Here is a 23,284-nt window from a genome sequence, read left to right on the forward strand (position 1 = left end):
ATTTATCGTATTACCCAATTATCCTATATACAAAGACTCGATTACTTTGTGATATTTGTTATTCGAGTAACATGATTAAAAAAAAAAGTCATATTTTATATTTGAACTATTTGAATTGACTTATTCAAAAGAAATAGTGATTGTATCGGACTTGAGAATAAAAATCGACTCCCAATAATACAACATAAACACGTTATAAAATTATATTACACAACTTATCCAACTTAATAATAATAAAAAATAAACGAGCTTCAAAATAGTTTGCAGTTCACACGACTACCTGTGCCGCAGCCGCCGCGCATGCACGGACAAGAACCGGAGTCGGTGTAGATAAAATCAGTTAGAATGAGGCACCACATTTCCCCATTCCACTACACAGTTTCCGATATACGATGAAGAAAGACAACCTCATCATAACTGCTTATACATGTCACCCTTTCCATATTTACACCATCAATTATCATAATCTAGGAGGCGCAATGTGACACTGAACCTATGTAGTTAGTTCATGCGATCCTACTTCTTGGTACTAGTTCAGTTTCGATACCCCAAATTTCGATTTCATTGATTTTGGTCTCTAAATTTTTCTAAAAAGATTAATGTTAGTCATCTCCGTTGGTCATCTTAAAGGCATTATAAAATTATGTCATTACTAATATGGGATAATTTTAATTTTAATCCCCTAAGTTAGTCATTAGATTAGCTTTGGTATCCCATATCCCTTTTTTGGCGGTGTGCTCTCTCTGTTATTTTAGACGATCAATTAACGAATATGAACGACTTTGACTATTCTTAAAAATTTAATGATCAAAACTGATGAAATCGAAATGATGATATACCAAACATGAGAAAGTGACTATAGCTTTAGTTCGGACCAAAATCGAAATTATCCCTAAAAATAAAGCTCGAGTAGTGAAGCAAAGATACGTTATTGGAGGGGTCTAACATATATGTACTGCCAAAATGGTATGAAATAGATGTAAGCAACTATATATAGAGAGGTGGGAGGTACTTTATGTGGGAAGAACTCTCCAATTCCCAAAAATACCTAACTAGAAGAAGAAGTATTACAATAGGATTTTATTAACGACTGGGAAAATTTTTATCCCTAAGAAAAAGGTAGAACCATAAATACTATCCCAAATAGTGGAGGGTGCTTGATAATATTCCATTCCTTGAAAGCCAGTGAATACTAGAGCCAGTAAAACGGTAGCTACTAAAGCATAAACTGCTCGTTTTTCCTTCCCCGCGAGTATAGCATGATGAGCCCAAGTTACGGCAGCTCCGGATGAAGGGGGAATAAGGGTATTAAGAAAAGGGATTTCCCAAGGATCTAAAACCCCAATCCCTTTTGGGGGCCAAATAACTCCGATCTCCCAGATTAGGATTGATTAAATTTGAACTAATTACATGTTAAGTGTAATACACTTACTGTTTGATTGATATACAATTGAAGAAAAATAATCAATCACATTACAAATATATCACACTTATTGTATAATTGATTTGATTATACTAAATTTAATTTAATTAAGAATTTTTCATAAGCAATTTATTCTTCACATTTCTCTTTGGCATACGCATTACATTAAATAGAATTAAAATTAACATAAAATTGTTAAAAATATATATTATAAAAATATTAGTAAATTAATAAAGTATTATAGATCTAATTTCACACATAAATCCTTCTTAAATTTATTTTTCTAGGAGTATTGTAATATTTATAAGTTTTTAAAATAAAAATACATAATTTTATTTCTAAATAGTAATAATTAATTTGAACTATTATTTTGTGTTCAATATAGTTTAATAAATTGTATTATCTATACTCTTAATTAAACACAAGAGGGCTTTTGACGTGTAATAAAAATATTACATGAGATTTTATTATTATTATTATTATAAGAAAAAGAAGATATTTTGGGGTAGAAGACATTCCCTTTCCTCTAAAACGAGTATCCCCCGCCCCATTTTCAGGTTCATTTTAATATTATATATATACTTATATAAAGTATATTTATACATGTATGAAAAAATGTATAATATAGACTGACCTACAACCCAAATCTTTTGATTGGGGGCCTCATCATCCTTCAATCAAGACAATCTTTTTGATGATCAAGTAAGTACAAGATTTATGGATATCCAACTACAGAATTCAGACTTTAATTGAAGGACATCCAACTTCAACTTTTTCATTTTAATTGTTTTTAATGCATACCTAATTTGATATGGAAAGTGCACATGTCACCTCCTCTCAAATTAATGGTTTTTCTTTTTTTTTTTTTGGATTAATATTTATTATTATATCATTGAATACATTTAAATTTAAATACAAGTTCAAGTGTAATAGTAATTAGTACAAGACTTTAATTTTCTACCGAGTCCCCATACAATAAAGTGAACACTATATTAGCCTATACTAATTTTCTTATATAAATTTATACATCAAAAAGTAAACGGAGCCTTATAATTTTTTTACTTACCTAACACATTCTGCACGTCACATCAATCATCAGCCTTATAATTTTATATCGCATCAAAATATTTCATCCAAACCAATATTTTTTTTTAATTGAACGGAGATCACATCCAAATGGCTGATTCTCATTCTTGTGTTTGAGAATTTAATAATAATATGATCTAAAAAAACAAAAATAAAAAAGATCATAGCCTTATTCATTCAAGATAACACAAGACAACATCTCCATTTGCCTTGACTTTGAATACATGCTAAGGTACAAGCCTCTAAAGCAATATATCCCAAGGGTTGTATGCACCCGAGTTGCACCCAAAACCAATCACCATAACTCGCAATCATTTCCGTGGCTATAAATAGACAGAGCCTTTCTCGTACTACAATTCACACCAGACCATACCATAATTCACTCACGAAGATGAGCAAATCTCCACTCCTCTTCTTTCTTCTTTGCATTTTATGCTCAGCACAATGCGATGAGGCGGAGAGCGTCGACCTTGGAGGGCTGAGCAGACGCAGCTTTCCCAAGGATTTCGTGTTCGGGACGGCGGCGTCCGCCTATCAGGTGGAGGGCATGGCCAGTAAGGGCGGCCGGGGCCCCAGCATTTGGGATACTTTCATCAAGCAACCTGGTAACTAATTCTACTTCTTGTGTGTTTTGTGTCTCTAAATGGTTTTCTTTCATCTCAACTTTGTTGTTTAAATGTATAACAATAAAAAATTTTAGTTCAAATTCAATTAGAAGTCAAAACAATTACGATAAATTAAATTATACTTTATTTATGATTTATGTTCTAAAATATTTTTGGATTAAATGCAACCGACAGCCCCTGAAGAAATACCAATATGCAAAAATTTTCTAAAAGTGGAAATTCCATTATTTTTGCTCATATTAAACTTGTGGACATAATTAGTCATAGCAGGACTGGAATAATATTATCATCAATCTTTGACTATATATTTAATTAATTTATATATAGAAGCTTAATTACGAAATAAAGTGTGTGTGAGAGAGAGAGAGTATTGATTTTTGTTGACTTTGTCTGACGTTGGGACTGAAACAGGACGTGAGCCGAACAATGCCTCTGGGGAAGTGTCAGTGGACCAGTACCATAAATATAAAGTGAGTTTGTTTTCTAGTACACTGTCCCAACAAAAACTCTAATCAAAACCGACGTCGTCCTCTTTGATAAATTAGACCCAACGCAGTGTATTGTTTACTTGTGACGTCTCTATTGGAACTCATTATTCTTGAAATATCTCAACACATTTCAGTTTATCTTATTATGTATTTCGTAATTTTTATTTCATATGTTGAAACTGAGGCATTTTATCTTCATAAATGAGTCAAGCCGAGTCAGCCTTGATGAGCCAGCTTGATTGGGGTGACTCGAGCTAGAAATTTTCAAGCTTGAGCTCCTTCGTGCGAGCTGAGGATTGTCCTCTGTAAAATTAAAAATATACTTTATGAGATTCTAGTTGTAATTATAAATATATCTATCTATTTAATATCGAAATTTTACGAATGTTTGTGATTCAATCTAATCTCAGTGGGTGTCGATGTAATTTACCATAGTTTTACTTTAATGGGAATACTATAATACTAATATTACTAGTAATATATATAAAAATGAAAATATTTTTTACAGTATTAGATAGATGAGCTCGAGTTCAAAATTTATTACGTTCTTGATGAACATGTAAATTAAGAAAATTAATCAATATGTTCGTCGACACGACGTACATGTATCGTGTACACAGGAGGACATTGATCTTATGGCGAAGCTGAACTTTGATGCGTACAGATTCTCAATTTCATGGCCTAGAATATTTCCAAGTAATTTCATACTCATATTTCGAAATATTTCCATGTAAATATCCCCCCTTGCATCATTATTTGAAAAATGAATAAATTGCAGATGGAACTGGAAAGGTGAATAAGAAGGGAGTTGCCTATTATAATAGGTTGATCAACTACATGCTCAAAAAAGGTAAAAGTTCAAAGAATTCTTGTTTTCTTGAGTAGAACATATTGGGAACATTGAACATTCATCTCACATTTCTGCAGGTATAACACCTTATCCTAATCTCAATCACTATGATCTTCCTCAAGCTCTTCAGGATCGGTACAACGGGTGGCTGGGCCGTCAAGTGGTGTAAGTATCATAGGACGGAAGGCGATGGATGTTTAATGTGTGTGTCTACCTAAGACTATAGTGTGATCATTGGAGTTGAAATCGGTGCAGGGAAGATTTTGCAGATTATGCGGAGTTCTGTTTCAAGACGTTTGGTGACAGAGTGAAGAACTGGCAGACGTTTAATGAGCCGAGGGTGGTGGCTGCCCTTGGATACGACAACGGATTCTTTGCTCCCGGGAGGTGTTCTAAAGCGTTTGGAAATTGCACGGAGGGGAACTCTGCGACTGAGCCTTATATCGTTGCTCATAATCTGATTTTATGCCATGCGGCTGCTGTGCAGAGATATCGTGAGAAATATCAGGTAAAAACACATGCCGTTCGCTGTATTTATTATGTGTATGTTATCTCGTTGAAGTTCGTCGTTAATTTGTAATAAAATTGGATTTGCAGGAAAAGCAGAAGGGGAGGATTGGCATTCTGTTGGATTTTGTTTGGTATGAGCCTCTTACAAGATCCAAAGCTGACAACTATGCTGCTCAAAGGGCAAGAGACTTTCATATTGGATGGTAAAAATAGATTTGCAAGTTCCCTTGTTGCAGATTAAATTATGGTTAATTGCATTTCACCCCCAGTAAAAAATTCGACCCCTGAACTTTTGAAAAAAGAAGCTCGCCACCTTCTGATATAGGTTTATGCATCCTCTGGTGTATGGAGAGTATCCAAAAACGATGCAGAACATCGTCGGGAAAAGGCTGCCAAAGTTCACGAAAGAAGAGGTCAAGATGGTGAAGGGATCCTTCGACTTTGTGGGCATAAATCAGTACACTGCATACTATATGTATGACGCTAAACAAACCAACTCAAAGGACTTAGGCTACCAACAAGATTGGCAGTGTGGATTTGCTTGTGAGAAACTTGTTCAACTTGATCTACCCATAATTCATGCATCTGTATTCATGTCAGCAGTATCTAACCTTTCTTACGTAAAATTTTGGCAGATGATCGTCATGGAGTACCAATCGGGCCAAGGGTGGGTGCATTTGAAACGACATGATATGATCAGAATAACACGAAAATGTTTCTGCAACGAGTACGTTAAGCTCTCTTGGTGCCGGTCAAATGATACTGATGTTTTTCATGTGGTGCAGGCACACTCCTACTGGCTTTACATTGTGCCATGGGGTCTATACAAAGCTGTCAACTACATCAAAGAACGCTATGGAAATCCCACCATGATTTTGGCTGAGAATGGTAATATTTGTTGAATATTTGGTTTAACATAACTACTTACTATTAACGTCTAAAACACGGACTCAGTTTAACATGACGTGCAATTCGCTAGGTATGGATCAACCCGGCAACCTCACAATCCCCAAGGTTTTGCACGACACGGTAAGGATCAACTACTACAAGAGCTACTTGGTAGAGCTAAAGAAGGCAATCAAAGATGGAGCAAACGTGGTAGGCTATTTTCAATGGACTTTTGTCGACAACTTTGAGTGGAGGTTAGGGTACACGTCCAGGTTTGGCATTGTCTACGTCGATTTCAAAACCCTCAAGAGGTACCCCAAGATGTCGGCTTACTGGTTCAAGCGGCTGCAACAGAGAGACAAGCATTAAGTAGCAATGTCCGACTACCTTTTTAATGTTTCGTTTCAGTTCACTGGTTGAATAGATAGAATTATGATCCATTAGGGAATCAAATAAGATTTAGATGTAGAAGAAGAAGTCAATGTGTTTTTACTCCTTTTGTACCTGGATGATTCAGTTTTAAGTGGTCTAGCAAGCTTTGTTTCTTGCATGGGGTTGCTGTTATAAATTTTGAAGGGAATGAAAACGGAGAATTGTGCACTATGTTGAAATGGATTTATGAGCAGTCGGATGCGTATGTATGTAATGATATTATAAAATGAAATGATGACTTTGTGATGCATACAATCCAATAGAAACATTCGAACTAAGATGCGTACGAGGAGTCTTCAGCAATAATCAAGTGCTCTTTAAGGTAGCAGTGATATATAATACATATTTATATCTAAATTAGGTTTGGTCAAATCAATCACATAGCATTAAATGTAATATACCTGTCGTCTGATTGGTTATTTTTCATAAATTGTAAATCAATCGCACAATAAGTTTATTACAGCGGAAAATTATTTTTCTTCTTCTTTTTATCATTTATTTCCTTTTTGCCACAACTTTTGGGCTTCCCATTGGGTCGTTTTATCACCTGAGGCCCATTTAATTTTAGTTTCCAATAACTAAAGCCCAATAAAATTGTGGTCTGGGTCCATATATTGCTTGCTATATCTTCCTCCCCACAAATTTTCAAACTTCAATATATTGTTTCTTCATTTATTTATCATCAAATAAAAAATAATCCTCAAATATGTTAAAATCTGTGTGTGTTTTAATTAAAATATTATCATACTCAACATTGTATTGTAAGAGTATCTGCAACAATTTCTTCTCTATTGTGTTGAACCTTCTCATTTTTTCAAAAATTAAACCATTTGATTCAAATTAAATATAATATAAAGTATAAACTATTGATGTACTAATCAAATTCAACTTATATTCAGATTAATATTAAATTATTATTAAATAAGAATGTAAATGTTATTCTATAAGGGGAAGATTATATCAATATTATTTGAGATTTGATATAATTATAAATGTATTTCTGTTAGATAAAAGATTATATCTACCCTACTCGAGATTTGTCCCGCCTTACATTTAACTTCATTGATAGGGTTTCGGTGAATTTATCACTTGTTACTCCCAAAATATCCCTAATAAAAAAGTTTGACCATGATTTGATCAACTTTTCAGATGAAAATGTCATTTGGACCAAATTGTAATGTTTAAAAATATTAAGGGAGTGAAATGTTATGATCTTGCATATCTTGTACTTAAATATATTTATGTGCTAAACTAGCCATTTTTGTCTATTAAATATTGTGGAGATTAGCTTATATATTAGGATGAATTACATCTACACCTTCTAAGATTTGATATAATTACAAATACATCATTGTTATATAGAAAATTATATTTAGTCTCCTTAAAGTTTGTAAAATATTACAATATTTAATGGACAAAAACAACTAGTTTAGCAGAAAAATAAAATATTATATTTAAGTACAAAACACATGATATCATACTATTTAACCCTCTCAATATTTTAAACCATTACAATTTGGTCCAAAGGGCATTTTTGTCTGAAAAGTTGGTCAACTCATAGTCAAATTTTTCATCAGAGGTATTTTGAAAATAGTATGTGATAAATTCATTGGAATCCTATCGGTGGAGTTAAATATAATATGGAACAAACTTCAAAGAGGGTAAATATAATTTTTGATCTATTAGGGATGTATCTGAAATTATGTTAAACTTCTAGGTGCATTGATGTAATTTACCCTTTTATAAATTATTAAATTTTAAAAAAAGTTGTATGTGGGGGTGTTTTTGGCATTATCCTAAAAAAGAAAGGAGGGTATTTATGTGATTTAACCCTATGATTTTGGTATATTAGGTGATTTGTATTATGATTTTGGTTGTTTGCAGTACAGATTCTTGCCGCCAATCTTCTCTCTTCAACTTTACGTTTAATTTCCGTTCTCATCTCTCTATTAATAAACCCTAACCCCTCCACATTCTGAAAGGCCCTCCGCCGAGAATCTCGAAATGCCTCCGTTAAACGAAGAATTCTCCGATACCGATTCCGACGACGGGTTCAGCGAAGATATGGAAGCGTTGAAGAGGGCTTGCCAATTAACCGAGGAAAATCATATCGACCACCAGCTTGCCGCCACTGAAGTTGCTGGTGTAAGTGCGTCGGAGGAGGCGGAGTCGGATGAAGAGGGAGAGGATGACCTTCAATTGGTGCGGAGTATTCAGAAACGGTTCGCGGTTTCTATGGATATGGAGGAGGAGCCTCTGACGATGAAGCCTTTGTGTACGTTGCCGCCTGACTGGTCTGATAACGATGATTGTGAGGATGATTATGAGACCCTCCGAGCTATTCAGCGGCGTTTTGCCGCTTACAATGACGGTAAATACTGTCCTCTCTCCCCATTTATTGAATCGCGTTGATCTGTTATTTTCATTTAAATCTGTTTTTGTAGTATGAAATTGGCGTTGGATTTTGAATAACGTTATATTGTTTGGATTTTATAGCTACAAGGGTCCTGCTAATAAACGTAAGCTTTCACTTTGATTTATCTGAAGGTAGAAAGTCTTGAATGTCCCAAACTCTGGATTTGAGGGGTGATTATGATTTGGGAAAAGTTGTGCCCATGCTTGCACACTTCGTATATTTAAAAATTATTATTTCTCTCCACTCTTTATATTTCAAGGGTGATTGCAATTTGCAAATTTCTGCCTAGGCTTGCACATCCATAATTTTTTTTGTCTTCGGAAAAACATATTATTTCTCTCTCTTCGTTGTGATGTTGTGGCTTACTTGAGACTGTATGAGGATGTAAATTGATTGTAGCATCTTCATTTTGTGTAATCGGGTAGGCGGCTTGAAAGACAACTTGGAGGACTTTGTGCATAGACCTGTGCAGGTGGGTGCTACTATCATAGATTCGGAAAAGGAAACTTCTGATAGCTTTCCTGAGAGAACTAATGCTCGAGAAGGGTTTCTCAATTGTGTAGATAAAAATGAACCTACTGGCCAGAAATCAGAAGCATGTGATGATGCTGGAAGACTGCATTCTGATTTATTAGAATGGAATGGGCCAGGAATTGATGATGTGGTTGGATTGCCACTCAAAAGCTCTCACTTCCCAAAGTCTGCTGTGGCATTTGTTGATGCTATCAAGAAGAACAGATCTTGCCAGAAACTGATAAGAAATAAGATGATGCAAATGGAAGCCAGGATTGAAGAACTCAAAAAGCTGATGGAACTTGTCAAAATCCTCAGAGACTTTCAGGTAGCTTGCAAAAAGAGGACTGGAAGAGCTCTGTCACAAAAAAAGGATGCTCGCGTACAGTTAATATCAGTGCCAAAACTAAGGGCAAACACGAAGGTTATCTATCCCATTATTGTCGTTACTTCTCTTTGTTTTAACTTCAGTTTGTGTTTTTAATCTTCCGATTCCGTGGTATTATTCTTTTTTTGTACATTTTTCTTTTCTCTTTACGGATGGGAATGGGGGCTCCAGTGGACAGGTGATTGTGGCTTCGGTTTGGAGTAATAGTTTGTCTTGGCAAGAATGAAGATAGTTGCTAATTTTGCTGGTTAGCTTATGCTGTCAGGAAGTGGATAATGGCTAATATCCGAGTTTACCATAAGTTGGCTGATACTCAAATTTAATGTTGCTAGAAATTGATGTTATTACTAGTAACTTTAATTTATATATTTTGATGCTCAAACACAATTGTGACTCCTGCAGCTCAATGACCAGAAGATCCCTGCTGTATCTAAGGGCCCTCCGGAGAATTTACAGGTTGCACATTACAAGGAGGCATTGGCAACATTTGCTGTCTCTGTTAGTCGAGTGAAGTGGTCAAAGGAAGAGAGTGAAAATCTTGTGAAGGGTGTCAGACAACAGTTTCAGGGAATGTTGCTTCAGCGATCTGTTGATCTACTCAGGTACAATTCTCTTGGAGCTTATTTGATTTTACATTTGGAAGACATGGGGACATTTGTTTATGTGGCATGCATTCACTAGTTGTTTAATTTTTTGGGCCTTTTTCATTCCATTATTTGAGGCACTAATACATGAAGCGGTAGTTAATTTGTTCTTATGATGGTTTTCTTTTAAAGCATGGGTTGTAAGGACAACTTCCTTGGAAAAGGTTATTCGATCTCAAAAGGTCGGGTGAGCTCTTAAAGATTATATGACACAGAATGTTGCAAGTATTTTTAACACAGTGTTACAGCATCTTGAGTTATCTAAACGAAAAAAAGGCACTTCACTTTTAATCAAAATGATTTAATAATAGTTTAGGACGTAACTTATTGTAATATTTTTGCTTCCTTTGATGTATAAGTCTTAAGTTTCAGATTTTCTTACCCAAAAAAATGGTCATACATGAAAAATTGAATTTGTTTATTGGCGAAAAAAGCTGTCTATGTAGTTATTCTCAATGCAGTTCAGCCTGGCATTTTATAATTTTCAGTGATTGAAAGTTTTTTCTCTGATTGACCTCACTCACTCTGCAGTCTACATGAACACGATAGGGGTGTTATTCAGTAAATGGGGTTGAACTGAATGAAATTTTGATGCACGAAAATATGCTAGGAGTGTTCATTTGCTAACCAATTATATGCCATTTGACAACCAATTATCAGACGAGTTCATTGGTTTGCTTTCGCCAATTGGTAGTCACATCTTAAAAAAAAAAAGAACTTTGTAAAGGTAATCCAGCAATAACCGGAACAATAGTTGAGATACATACAGACATACACACACTCACATCCCGTCTAGAACTTGTTAATGAATTTCTGCTTGCAGCAGGTTTACCATCTTTTGAACACCAGTAACAGGCAGAGACATTGCGCTATTTGTTTCTTGTCTATATTTTCTCCTCTTCATCTTTAGGAAATTGATTCAGAGTCTTCAACACTAACTGTATACTTATATCTCACTACTTATAACTCACTGTAATAGCCCCATGTCTATTGGAATAGGAATTTATTTGTTTTGCCTGTCAATGAAACTGAAATGAGTTCTCCGTCCGTAGTTATCAAATTGCATAACAACACAAAGTAACAATCTAGAATAACAAATGTACAGTATATGCACTATTATGACAATAAGATCAATCATTTTGAACAATTAGTACTAAGTTTAGTGGCAAGTGTGTGGAGTATTTACAAATTAAGGTCATCATAGTTCATGAAGCTTTTTGACAGATAATATCATAATATAAAACTAGGTTTAGCTGTACCATGATGATTAGATGCCTTTTTTGGCAGTTTAATGGGGTACAACGTCAACACGTGTAGCTGGGGATCACTGTTTAACTTAATAAAATAGGAATCTGTGGGAAATATATTGTGGAACCAAATGCATGTAAGTGCTTATCATAATGTAAGTGAGATTGCTGAAATCAAGTATTCTTTGCCATAAAAGAGCATGCCGAAATTATTAATGGCTAAGAGTGTCAAAGTTGGACTGCTCAACATCTATTGCATTTTACCATGAGGGGAAACATGCAAGGAAATTTTGAACATCTTTAAACTATTCTGATACGAAGAGGATAGAAATATTTTTAAACTGTTATGGAGTATGAGATTGGTAAAACAATAATATACTTTCTACCCTTCCCATTTTAGCTGCCTCCAGGCTTCTTATTAATGTTTGCTAAATAAAGAGTTGCACTTGATTTTCTGAACATATTGAGTCCAATCTTATTTCAATATGTCGTTTGTTTGCAGCGAGGCAGATGGATCCTACGATTCTAGTAATGTTGATAGCATCATGTTATCAATTAAAGATATTGACATAACACCTGACAAAATAAGACAATTCTTGCCTAAAGTCAATTGGGAGCAGCTGGCAGCTATGTATCTTCCTGGTCGTTCTGGTGCAGAATGTCAAGCAAGGTAAGTTGGGACATTTTCTAAAATGCTTTACCTGCAAATCTTGCATTTAAAGCTAGAAATGGTTGAAAGGAAACACATGCAGATACGGTATTAGTTGGTCAACGCTGGAGGTGGGAGCCACATTAGGTTCTACTGGGTTTGGTGAATTGGGATGGCACCCTGGATGGGTAGTATAAAATGATACCAGACCATGACCCAAGAAGTAGGGGTAATGGAGTATCCAGTGTTGGTAACCAACTAATGGATCCCTGCATGATTGTTGCCCGATCAGTTTCAGGTTCTTATCTATAAAAAAAGCTGAAGTATTTCACCTTTTTATTAATAAATGCGCAATACCGTATCGTAAATTATATTAAAAATTGAAACAGGAATAAATTAACATGTTTTAAAGTTATTATAAGGTCAAATTAAAAATCATGTCAAATATCTTGCAAAACTCCAAATTTTTTGAGACTTATATTTGCACCATATAAATTCCTTGCTCTTAATTCAACAGTATTAAATATGTTCTTATTTTATATAGGTTATAGTGATGAAATATATATTTTTGCAAGAACCCTAGCTTCGACTACTTTGTGTATATGATAATAGAACTATCATCAACCCGGGTGGGAAGAACTCAAAAGCAACAAAGATCCCTATATATGACATCATGTAATTTTGCTATCCTAGCATGTTTTTTTATTTCTTCTAACTTTTTTTTTTTAATGGTAATTAGGTGCCTGATTGGTATCGAAAATTCAATCCAATTAAATATTAGCAGCTTCATTGTTATTTGAAATTTTGAACCCAAATTTTGACCTGACATCCTCTCCAAACTCACCCAGAACTGATGGGGTTTGACTGGGACTTGAATGTTGATGCTATAAAAGAATTAATACAAAAATTTTGGGGTGGTGTCATGAATTATCTTTGGAAATGAATATTGTATTGTTATTTATATATTTTTAATTGATTTGTTATAATGTTTGTTTGCTAGCATCCATGTCTAGTGATATTGGTGGTACTGTAATAGTACATCAGACTATTTACACCAATCAGCCATGCAACGATAAAAGAAACTTGAAATCACAAGAGGACCAATCTTGCATGATTCTTATTGGGTCTCGAACTGGAAACACAGAATTAGTTAAACTTACATAACATAGCTGTGTCATAATTGCCTAGGGAGCTCCAGACTATCTGATAACTGAAACATGTGCGTTTATCTTTCATTTGTGACATTCTCTTGCTTGCAGGTTTCTAAACTTTGAAGACCCATTAATCAATCATAATCCATGGACTGCAATGGAGGACAAGAATCTTTTGCACATTGTACAGCAGAAGGGACTAAGTAACTGGATAGATATTGCTGCATCACTGAGAACAAATAGGACCCCTTGTCAGTGCCTAGCACGCTATCAAAGGAGCCTTAATGCTTCAATACTCAAGAGAGAGTGGACCAAGGATGAAGATAACCAACTTCGGTCTGCTGTAGAAATTTTTGGTGAGAGTAATTGGCAACTTGTTGCTTCTGTGATGGAAGGAAGAACAGGTACCCAGTGCTCTAATAGGTCAGTTATCATGTTCAACAAGAACTTTGACTTTAAAGGTTCTGTGGCTAAGTAGCAAGCCCATTGTGATTTAAAGCGTAAATACATATTCTTTTGTCTGCCAAAGAAAGCCAGACACTTTGAGGCATATATTTTTATGACTCTTCTGCATAGAGAAAAAGTTGAAATATCAGTTGTGCCAGCTTTAAAGCTTCATATTCCAGCGTGGTTTGTTTGTAACCTCACTCAGGTGTCTTCTATTGCTCGCATTAGTGCTTGACCCTAGCTCTTCGATTTGTGGTTGTTGCATAAGCAAACTTTTTAACCTGTTTGCTTTCACGAAAAATATTAAACCCCTAACCAACCCCACACTGTTATAAATAGAAGACTGTGCAGGCTTATAGTAATACTTATCAGCTCTAGAGTTCTTGTCTTGACGGAGTTCCTTCTGTTGTCCTGATTGATGCTTTTAAAACCTATGTTGGACAACTTACAATAAAAAACCAACATTCAAATAACTGATGTTTTCCTGGCTTGTTGTCCAGTAATACTGGTGTGGAATAATTAGGATTCATGTTGGAAAAATTGATTGGCACTTCTGGACCAATTTGAATTTTCAGCTCACTGTTTAGCTAGAAACATAGGATTCTTTCCTACTTTATATAATTGTGATTAAATACTTTAAGTATAAATCCTATGTTTTGCATTCAACTTTTAGAATAGTAATTAATTAATTTGTTTTGCAAAATCATCCAAGACTTGGTCTTAGTTTTTAGTTTCAAATAGTCTATTAAGTTATATTCAACTTCACATGGAGAATGCAGATGGTTGAAGACGCTTCATCCAGCCAGACAAAGGGTTGGAAAATGGACTTCAGAGGAAGACAAGCGCTTGAAAGTTGCTGTAACCCTTTTTGGCCCAAGGACATGGAAAAAAGTAGCTAGGTGTGTGCCTGGTCGGACACAGGTGCAGTGCAGAGAAAGGTATTTCTTGATGAATACATGTAAAATTGAGCTTTTGTGTGATAATCTGTTTTATATTTCAAAAAGCTTAGTTTAATACAATCATGGGCATTGGGTGGTGCCAGATGGGTCAATTGCTTAGATCCTCTGCTGAATATGTCCAAATGGACTGAAGAAGAAGATTCAAAGTTGGAAGCAGCCATTGCAGAGCATGGATATTGCTGGTCCAAGGTTGCTGCATGTATTCCTCATCGTACTGATAATCAGTGTTGGAGGTTTGAATCTCTTATGGCTGAAGTGTATTTACAAATTTTCTTTCTTTTTTTTTATCTTCTCTCTTCTGATTCTTAATGTTATATATTCATAATTATCAGGAGATGGAAGGTTTTGTTTCCAAACGAAGTTCCTCTACATGAAGCAGCTAGAAAGATACAAAAGGCTGCATTGATATCAAACTTTGTTGATAGGGAGTCTGAAAAACCTGCCCTTGGACCTAGTGATTTTGTATTGCCAGAACCACATCGTCTTACTGGATCTGAAAATGTTGATCCTGCTAGGAGAAAAAAGAGAAGATCAAGGTATGGTGTTTCTTCGTGACCTTTGTTCTATCCTTGTACATATTGATATCGTTTCCTGATCCACATGCAGGTGGAGGAAGGCAGATGAACTTGCTGAAAAAGATGCTCCTTGTGGGTAAGGCCTTGTCTGTTAGTGTCCCTTGCTTCCCTTTCTTGGCAAAAATGTTATCATGTGTTGTTTCCTTTCACATGGATGTCATTTTTTCTTTTCCTACTGTAGTGATATTTGTTCAGAACAATCTCCAAGGTTAACAAATGGCAGTGAGGTGGACCATGCGCAAGGTAGATCTACGCGTACGAAAGGAAGGGGTACCAATTCACGTTCAGTGAAGAAAGTTGCTGGTTCTTCATCATACAGTGATTTATCATCTTGTCCACATACTGAGTATGTTTCAGTATCCTAGATGTCTTGAGGTTATATTCACAACATGGACTGACTTAGTATGTTTTCATTTGCAGCGTAAAACCAGAATCTGTAGATGGTGCCCATGCCGAGCATGCAATTTGCCAAGGAGAGAGGGCAACTGAACCAGTCTCAGAGCAATGCGGACATTCTAATCCAACAGAAGAATGTTTGCAACCAACTCCCAGATGTTCAAATTTGCCAAGGATAACTGTGGCTGCTGAGCTTGGTGGACATGATGCCACCCAAAGTATGAAGGTCTCTAAGCTGCATCCAAGGAGGAGACATGGTAAAACAGTTGGGGGAGTGCCAGAAACTCTGGCTAAACAAGTTGGGGATGCGACCATCCCAAAGACGAATAAGAAAATGGTAAAGGAGAAGAAGAAACAAAATGATGCAACAGATGATCATGCATCATCTTTCCCTGACTCAGCATCACTGATGGACATTAGGAAAGAGATGGAGGCTGTTGGCAGAATTAAAGCTAGGAAAAGTAAGAGGACAGAAGGAGGTGACTGTGTATCTTTGGATGTTGATCCGAGTGTTGATTTAGCTCCTGCGCACTTGCAAACCAATACGGATGTTCATGGGGATGGAAGTTTAGAAGTTCTAGGATATAAATCATCTTCATGCCAGGTGGAAGTTATCCCTGATCAGGATGTCAGGAGCAACACTGCCAGTGCAGTATCAGGGAATTTGCACGATTCTGCCATATATTCTGAAAGGACTGGTGAGCTGCAGCATAAGGAAAATGCCATAATGGTATCAGAAATGGAAGTGGATAACGACACACTTGGTTCATTCCTTGTTAAATCAGGAGCTGATGGAACAAAATTTTCTTCAGCAAAGGTTGATAAGTTGCTGAGAAAGGTGAAGAAGACGTCTCAGGTACACAGCAATTCTAGAGCTGCCAATATCTCTGTCTCTAATCAGCTTAAAAGACAACGACTGAAAAATGGGACTGAGACATCAGTAGAAGCTGGATCTAGAAACAAGGATGAAGCTCGCCCAAATCAGGTGTTAGAAGCCGAGGCTGGGGATGACACAACACTTGCAAATTTCTACAACAGAGTAAAGAAGAGAAGAACTGATGCTCCCCAGATGCAGCAGCCATCCTGTTAGAAGGTATGAGATTTGCTTCCTAGAAAGAAATAGATCAAATTACCAATTTAGTGAATCTATTTGATGACTCCCAACTAATATATGGTCTTTGTGGCAATGCTTGCTCCTTTTCCTTGTTATGGGCTACCGCTCTGGTATGCAAATTGCATCTAAAAACAAGTCGGTCTACCTCATCGAAACTTCCACTGGTGGATATGAACTATAATTATTAGTATATGTATTAACAATAAATTGAGGTTGGTGGATGGGATGTCTCTGTTTACTGAGGTTTTAGCTGAAATAGTGATCGGGGGTAAGGGAGAAGAAATGGAAAAAGAAAGGGTGGTAGTACCTGTGTTCCTCTCTTTTTAATTTACTAGGTGATGAAAGAGGTCAGAAGTGATATAAATTTAAATAAAAGGTTCTTGCAGAACAACACATGTAAAGGGGGTTCAAATATTAATTTACCTTTTTATCAACCACAGTGAACAAAGATTCTCAACTATTAAGCTCTCGTCTTTGCTGTCTCAGGGGGGTCCCAAAGCTCAAGAAATCCGAAGTTGAGGCTTGTGAAAGTTTTAGTAATGTGATTGATTCCTTATCGTTTTGTACTTTATATAAGGGTACATTGTCCAGTGGATTTGAGATAGTGGTTGCATCCACTGCAGTGGCATCTTCAAAAGACTGATCAAGTAATCTGGAAGCCCAGTTCAGGAAGAAGGTTACCTCTGATGTGATTACTTTGAGAATCCCTTGGTTTTAGTAATATGGAAGTTCTAATAGTTGGGAACAATTAGAAATTTGCATTGTCTATAGTGAGTTCAACTTAACGAATCAAACTTGTGTGCTTATGGGAAACATGAAATCATATATATGACGATAAATTTTGTTTGGGTCGATTTAATATAGTGATGTTGCAGGTTCTTTTTGTTTCTTGGGATTAACTTGGTGTTATCTGGATATTTTCAGATTGACACACTATCAAAAGTGAATCAGAAGAATTTCATCAGTCTACTTGGTTATCACAAGGAAGAGGAACCTTTGACTATGATGATGTTTTTTGAGTATGTGCTCGATGGAATTCTCTGTGAGCATCTATACAGTAAGTGTTTAAATTCTCTAAATCAATATCTAAAGTAGTTTTTCTCTCTTCATATTTTTCCACTGTTCAACTTGTCCTTTTTGCTAGTTGATAGAACTCCTGAGGTTGTTGCAGATGCTTCTACTTATGCTGTTTTCTTTGAACTGTGACTTACCACTGCATTTCCTGTTGGGAATATTTAATCACAATTAGCTTGATTGGCAATCGTACTTCCATTTTACCTTGCAAGAATATTTCAATTTTTACACTGAAAATTTGTTTTTCCATTCCCCAATCACCAAGTGGCTTTGCTTTAAGTTGTTTGAGTTATTATGGTCCTGTGCTCTCTAAATATCTCATGGACAACGCAGTAAGAGAAGCAATGGTAGTCATATACTGTCTCATACACACACACCAGCTGACACCGGCTAGCCCAGAGAAACTTGACTAACTCAACCATTTATCTGACTGAAGATACGCTGCCAAAGTATCCAACTTTGTCTTCCGGGACGAGGGGGCTGCAGCTGAGAGACAATCAAGTCCCCAAAGAAATGTTTGTAACATTGGTGTCATGCTATGTGAGAGGATAAACGGTAAGCACCCATATTCAGCCGGTAGTGATTCATCTGAAGACTGGGCATCTGATTATCTTAGGGCAGGAAAACCTCTCAGACAAATATGATCGATCCGTCTCTCAGAACAAATCAAGAACATCAACCTAAACAGATTGCTACTGTGATCAAGTCGTGTGTTGATCCTGATTCAAGACAAAGGCCGATACAGGAGAAGTTTGTGCCCTTTGAGAGACATAACAGGGGTAGGATCCTCGCGGAACAATTTTGACCTCTTTGGCGGGCAGAACTTGCAATTCTTTCAACTGAGGCTAAATGAATGGGTTTGAAAATGTGATAATGAAATCTTTCTTTCTAACTTGCGTTTCTTGTATTTGGAGGTAGATAAAAAACAGTATGGATTTTGCCTTCATATTGCATTTTTAAATTTCAAATTTTGAGTTTGATTTTTTGATTTTATCATATGAACCTGTTTGATGTTATCTATTTCTTATTCAACAGTATATTATTATTTTATATCTTAATTGTTCATGTTGCATTTGTTATTATTATACTTTATGCTATTATGTAATAAGTAACTGCCATAAAAGTAAAAGTAATAATATGCATACAGGGTTGTATAATATTAAAAAAATCCAATAATATCTTTCACTCAATAATTGAATTTTGGTAACCGATTTCAATTTAAAATATTTAGTGCTTTTATTTGGCAAATATCTATTTTTATTCTTACAGTTATATACTCTTTTTTTAACTTTAATTTATTTTTGGAAATGTATTTATCTTATTTATTTATTTATCATTGTTTTATTTCAATTTCAACACAATTAATTAGCCAACAAAATGCTGTAAGCGTTCATGACCATGATGGACAGATTTAAGAGACGATCAAGTGATTCAATTATAATATTTTAATTATAAATTCAAATATCGCGTAAGAATTGGAGAATCAACTTTAATTTCTCCTGTCAAAAAACCAAAGAGTTGTGAATATTTGAGAATTTTTAAAGAAAACTTAAAATAACACGTGTCATTTATGCATTGTCTTGCGCTCCCCTGCAAAGTGCAATTTAGCACAAAGACGCTCCGACCCGTTTTTCTGACCCACCCATGACCCATTCCCAACCACCCACTCCTCCAAAACCCTAAACTCCCCATCCTATATATAATCCCCTTATCAAGAATTAGGGCTTCCCATTTCCACCTCTTCCGCCTCTTCTCTCCTCAAAAACCCTTCAGACTCCGCCACCCACCCGCACTACATTCAGTAATCCGCCATGGCTCAAGAGCAACTAGTCCTCCGCGGCACCTTGCGTGCCCACACCGACTGGGTCACCGCCATCGCCACCCCCATTGACAACTCCGACATGATTGTCACCTCCTCCCGCGACAAATCCATCATCTTGTGGGCGCTCACCAAGGAGGACAAGACCTACGGTGTCGCCCGCCGCCGCTTGAATGGCCACTCCCATTTCGTTCAGGATGTTGTCCTCTCTTCCGACGGCCAGTTTGCTCTGTCCGGCTCCTGGGACGGGGAGCTCCGCCTCTGGGACTTACAGACCGGCGTTACAGCCCGCCGCTTCGTAGGCCACACTAAAGATGTCCTCTCCGTGGCTTTCTCCGTTGACAACCGTCAGATCGTGTCGGCGTCGCGAGACAAGACGATTAAGCTCTGGAACACTCTTGGAGAGTGTAAATACACTATTCAAGATCAAGACGCGCATTCTGATTGGGTGTCTTGCGTGAGGTTCTCGCCGAATACGCTGCAGCCTACCATTGTTTCAGGGTCATGGGATAGGACTGTGAAGATCTGGAACTTGACCAATTGTAAGTTGCGGTCCACATTGGCCGGCCATTCCGGGTACGTGAACACGGTGGCGGTGTCGCCTGATGGTTCGTTGTGCGCTAGTGGTGGGAAAGATGGGGTGATTCTGCTCTGGGATTTGGCGGAGGGAAAGAGGTTGTACTCGTTGGACGCTGGTTCCATTATTAATGCGCTCTGCTTCAGCCCCAATAGGTACTGGCTTTGCGCTGCAACTGAGTCTAGCATCAAGATTTGGGATTTGGAGAGCAAGAGTGTTGTTGTGGATCTCAAGGTGGATTTGAAGCAAGAGAGCGAGTTGGCTACTGAAGGGACTGCCCCAACCTCCGGCAAGAATAAGGTATTGCTTACCAATGCTGCTCTTTTTTATTTCTTTTAATTGTGTTGCTTAAGCTAAGCATTCATGCTTCTCTGGTTTTATCAGTTTCCAGTCATGAACTTTACAGTCATGGATTTGAGTTTTAGCTTGAACATTTTTGTTGTTGATGCAAAATGTGTTTTTTTTTAGAGTGTAAATGCAAGATAAGACCTTGGTCAATATTTGCTTGCTTTCTTAAGATTACTTTGGACTTATTATGGTATAAATGTGCTCAGTCGTGGTTTCTTTTACCGGTTCCAATTTCATGTGTTTTGTTGGTCGCTCTGAATTTTGTCTTTTAGTGTAATAAAGTAATAAATTGACCTATTTTCTGAACTTATAGATAGCTATGTGGTTTTATTGCATAACAGGGCCTTCAAATTTACTAGGAGCAACTGCAAATTGTTGAAAACACTATCAACTTGAAAAGAGAATTTAAAGCCATCATATCATTGTAATTGCTGAATATTTGCATATTGATGTTGTTTTGTCATTTCTTGTTATCTTCCTCCTAAAGCAGTTGTGTCTCACAGGCCTTTCATTTTCCTTGTAGAAGATAATTACACTTAAAAACACTTTATCGACCTTCTAATGGCAATGCATGCATGTGTTAAATGGTTGTATAAGCTGACTGGTTGCTGGTAAAAAATTAAATATCAAATCATTACTATTGGATTGACTGGAAAATCCCATTTCTTATGTATTATTTTCCCTAGTACTGTTAAATTGTGTGTGCTTGTGTAGTTACAGTGGATTTTCTATTGAAGTTGGTGATAGATAAATAAAGTTTTTTGTGTTGGGGTGTAATGGGTTTTATTAGTTGAACAGATGATATATCATATGTAATTGTAATTTTCATGTTTGCAAAGTATCTGATGTTCTAAATTGTTTCTTAGGTCATTTACTGCACCAGCCTCAACTGGAGTGCAGATGGAAGCACACTTTTCAGTGGATATACCGATGGTGTTGTCCGAGTTTGGGGCATTGGACGTTACTAGAAAGCACATTTAGCCAAGAACTTACAGTGGTTTTAGTTTATTATAAGATTTTTAAGTTAAAAAGATGGAAGGATATTGGGATTCTGTATGCTGTAATGGTTTTGAGGCCTTGGCTACCTAAATTTTGAGTTTTTTTGTCAGGTACATTTTATGTTGTTAGACTGTTCACCAAAGTTGTTTTGCTTCATTGTGATCTTTGGAATTCTGCATATTTTGTTACTCTCGCCCTTAATTTCCTCTGTTAAGATCTCTGAGGCTTGTGGGAGTTTGCCCGGAAGCTAGCAACAAATGTTTATTTTTGATAAATTTATTGTTTTAACGGACAAGAATGATGATATTGAAATGGTAAATCTGCCAAAAAAGAGTGAGAAGAATAGTGAATAGTTAAGCCTTCTTCCCGTGCACCTGTATGTCTTGCAAGCGAGGGAGCAGCTTATTACTTGCTGTATGAACAAGTGAAAATTGGGAAATTGATAATTGAAAGGTAAAAAATATCCTGAATATTCGGACCCATTCTAGAGAAGTCGTCTCCATTCATCAGCCGCCTGTGTAAATTAGCACAATTCTCTTCGATGATGATCACCCGCACCCATGGTATGGGCCTTGCTAAGCTGTTGTATTCGTTTCTGTCAAGGCCATCATCTATGTTGCCTTCACCTCGATCCATCATCAATGGTCCGCAAAATCATTGTTAGAATTCACGACAGCATTTTTATCGGTTGTTCTTGGATAGAATTATTTCGAATTCTTGGTACTGCTTTGCTTACAATAGTTCTTACCATCCGCAGCCTAACGGGCAAATCGAAGACTTAATTGCTGCTTTTTGTTTTGTCAGGGTAAAATCTCGCACGTGGGTTATATTTTTTCCATTCGTGGAGTTTTGGAACAGCTCTTCGTCTCATATCGCCATAGATTAATGCCATTTGAGGTTCTTTATGGGCGACTGCCAACATCACTTTTCATTTGCACAACCAGCATCATTGAAATTGCCTTATTGGACGAGGCCCTGCAACAACACAGATTATAGATTGTTAAGATACTACGGCTTAATCTAATTAGGGCATGTTACTAGATGGTCCAACAAGAATATTCTAAAAGAATTATAAACAATTTAAGGAAGTGTCTAGGTTTACTTGAACCTCCAGTTTTACCGTCAAGTCGGTCGCTTGTCGGAATTTTTAGAAGTTGGGTAAGCGGTATTTTGGACCATTTAAGGTGTTTGGCTACATCGATTTTATGGTTATAGACTCAAGTCCCCGCTGATGGTCCCCACAACCTAACTTTCTATGCCTCCCTCATAAAGTGGTTCTTTGAATCTTATAAAGTTCAAATCTATTGTTGTTGTTGACGTCACCGCATTATTTCGTCTGAATTAGGCGAACCAAGAGCTTTTTGTCAGATGGATGGGGCTGATTTGGAAGCCACTTGGGAGCCCTTAGGCTGTCTCCTTCATAAGTTCTCTAACTTTGGCCTTGTGGACAAGGCCATTCTTAGAGAGTTGGGTAATAACAGATGATCCTTCATTGATCAACAATACATGGTGCAAGAGAGTGACATCACACGAACACAATAATTCACTAGAAAAGAACACAATCAGTTTGCAAAAATCAAACCACACAAACACTAAATACAAATAAGTTATATGTTCACTAAGAGGGAACGACGGACGTCACCATTCCACTAATTAGGGCCAAAC

General features: G+C 36.6%; 4 protein-coding genes across 6 annotated transcripts; all 4 read left to right on the forward strand.

Annotated features, from left to right (window-relative positions):
- The first annotated feature begins 2,851 nt into the window (after positions 1 to 2,851).
- Positions 2,852 to 6,474, forward strand: LOC105166691 (beta-glucosidase 44). The gene is made up of 11 exons (XM_011086142.3): positions 2,852 to 3,114; positions 3,547 to 3,605; positions 4,244 to 4,319; positions 4,402 to 4,473; positions 4,551 to 4,638; positions 4,729 to 4,981; positions 5,071 to 5,186; positions 5,309 to 5,526; positions 5,619 to 5,650; positions 5,769 to 5,871; positions 5,963 to 6,474. Exons 1-11 carry the CDS (start codon positions 2,901 to 2,903, stop codon positions 6,238 to 6,240), a joined length of 1,509 nt encoding a protein of 502 aa, XP_011084444.1. The 5' UTR covers positions 2,852 to 2,900; the 3' UTR covers positions 6,241 to 6,474.
- Positions 6,475 to 8,172: 1,698 nt separating this feature from the next.
- On the forward strand, positions 8,173 to 18,941 carry MYB4R1 (myb domain protein 4r1). 3 transcript variants are annotated; one of them, XM_020696822.2, is made up of 14 exons: positions 8,173 to 8,674; positions 9,145 to 9,656; positions 10,023 to 10,222; positions 12,014 to 12,181; positions 13,420 to 13,734; positions 14,538 to 14,696; positions 14,801 to 14,950; positions 15,050 to 15,253; positions 15,324 to 15,368; positions 15,474 to 15,638; positions 15,713 to 16,781; positions 17,289 to 17,478; positions 17,727 to 17,859; positions 18,313 to 18,941. In XM_020696822.2, exons 1-11 carry the CDS (start codon positions 8,308 to 8,310, stop codon positions 16,776 to 16,778), a joined length of 3,351 nt encoding a protein of 1,116 aa, XP_020552481.1. In that variant the 5' UTR covers positions 8,173 to 8,307; the 3' UTR covers positions 16,779 to 16,781; positions 17,289 to 17,478; positions 17,727 to 17,859; positions 18,313 to 18,941. The 3 variants fall into 3 exon arrangements, with proteins under 3 accessions (XP_020552481.1, XP_020552485.1, XP_011084456.1); XM_020696826.2 differs by lacking the exon at positions 17,289 to 17,478 and having other exon boundaries at positions 18,210 to 18,941; XM_011086154.3 differs by lacking the exon at positions 17,289 to 17,478.
- LOC148789504 (protein MALE DISCOVERER 2-like) lies at positions 16,860 to 18,520 on the forward strand. The gene is made up of 5 exons (XM_088883247.1): positions 16,860 to 16,912; positions 17,289 to 17,427; positions 17,727 to 17,859; positions 17,947 to 18,004; positions 18,313 to 18,520. Exons 1-5 carry the CDS (start codon positions 16,860 to 16,862, stop codon positions 18,518 to 18,520), a joined length of 591 nt encoding a protein of 196 aa, XP_088739373.1.
- A 647-nt stretch (positions 18,942 to 19,588) lies between the features above and the next one.
- On the forward strand, positions 19,589 to 21,799 carry LOC105166709 (small ribosomal subunit protein RACK1). The gene is made up of 2 exons (XM_088884101.1): positions 19,589 to 20,572; positions 21,487 to 21,799. The coding sequence occupies exons 1-2, from the start codon at positions 19,688 to 19,690 to the stop codon at positions 21,586 to 21,588; spliced, it is 987 nt and encodes a 328-aa protein (XP_088740227.1). The 5' UTR covers positions 19,589 to 19,687; the 3' UTR covers positions 21,589 to 21,799.
- Positions 21,800 to 23,284: the final 1,485 nt, after the last annotated feature.

The sequence above is a fragment of the Sesamum indicum genome, linkage group LG1, assembly GCF_026168435.1.
Source record: "Sesamum indicum cultivar Baizhima isolate 11 linkage group LG1, ASM2616843v1, whole genome shotgun sequence".
In the NCBI taxonomy this organism is placed as follows: Eukaryota; Viridiplantae; Streptophyta; class Magnoliopsida; order Lamiales; family Pedaliaceae; genus Sesamum; species Sesamum indicum.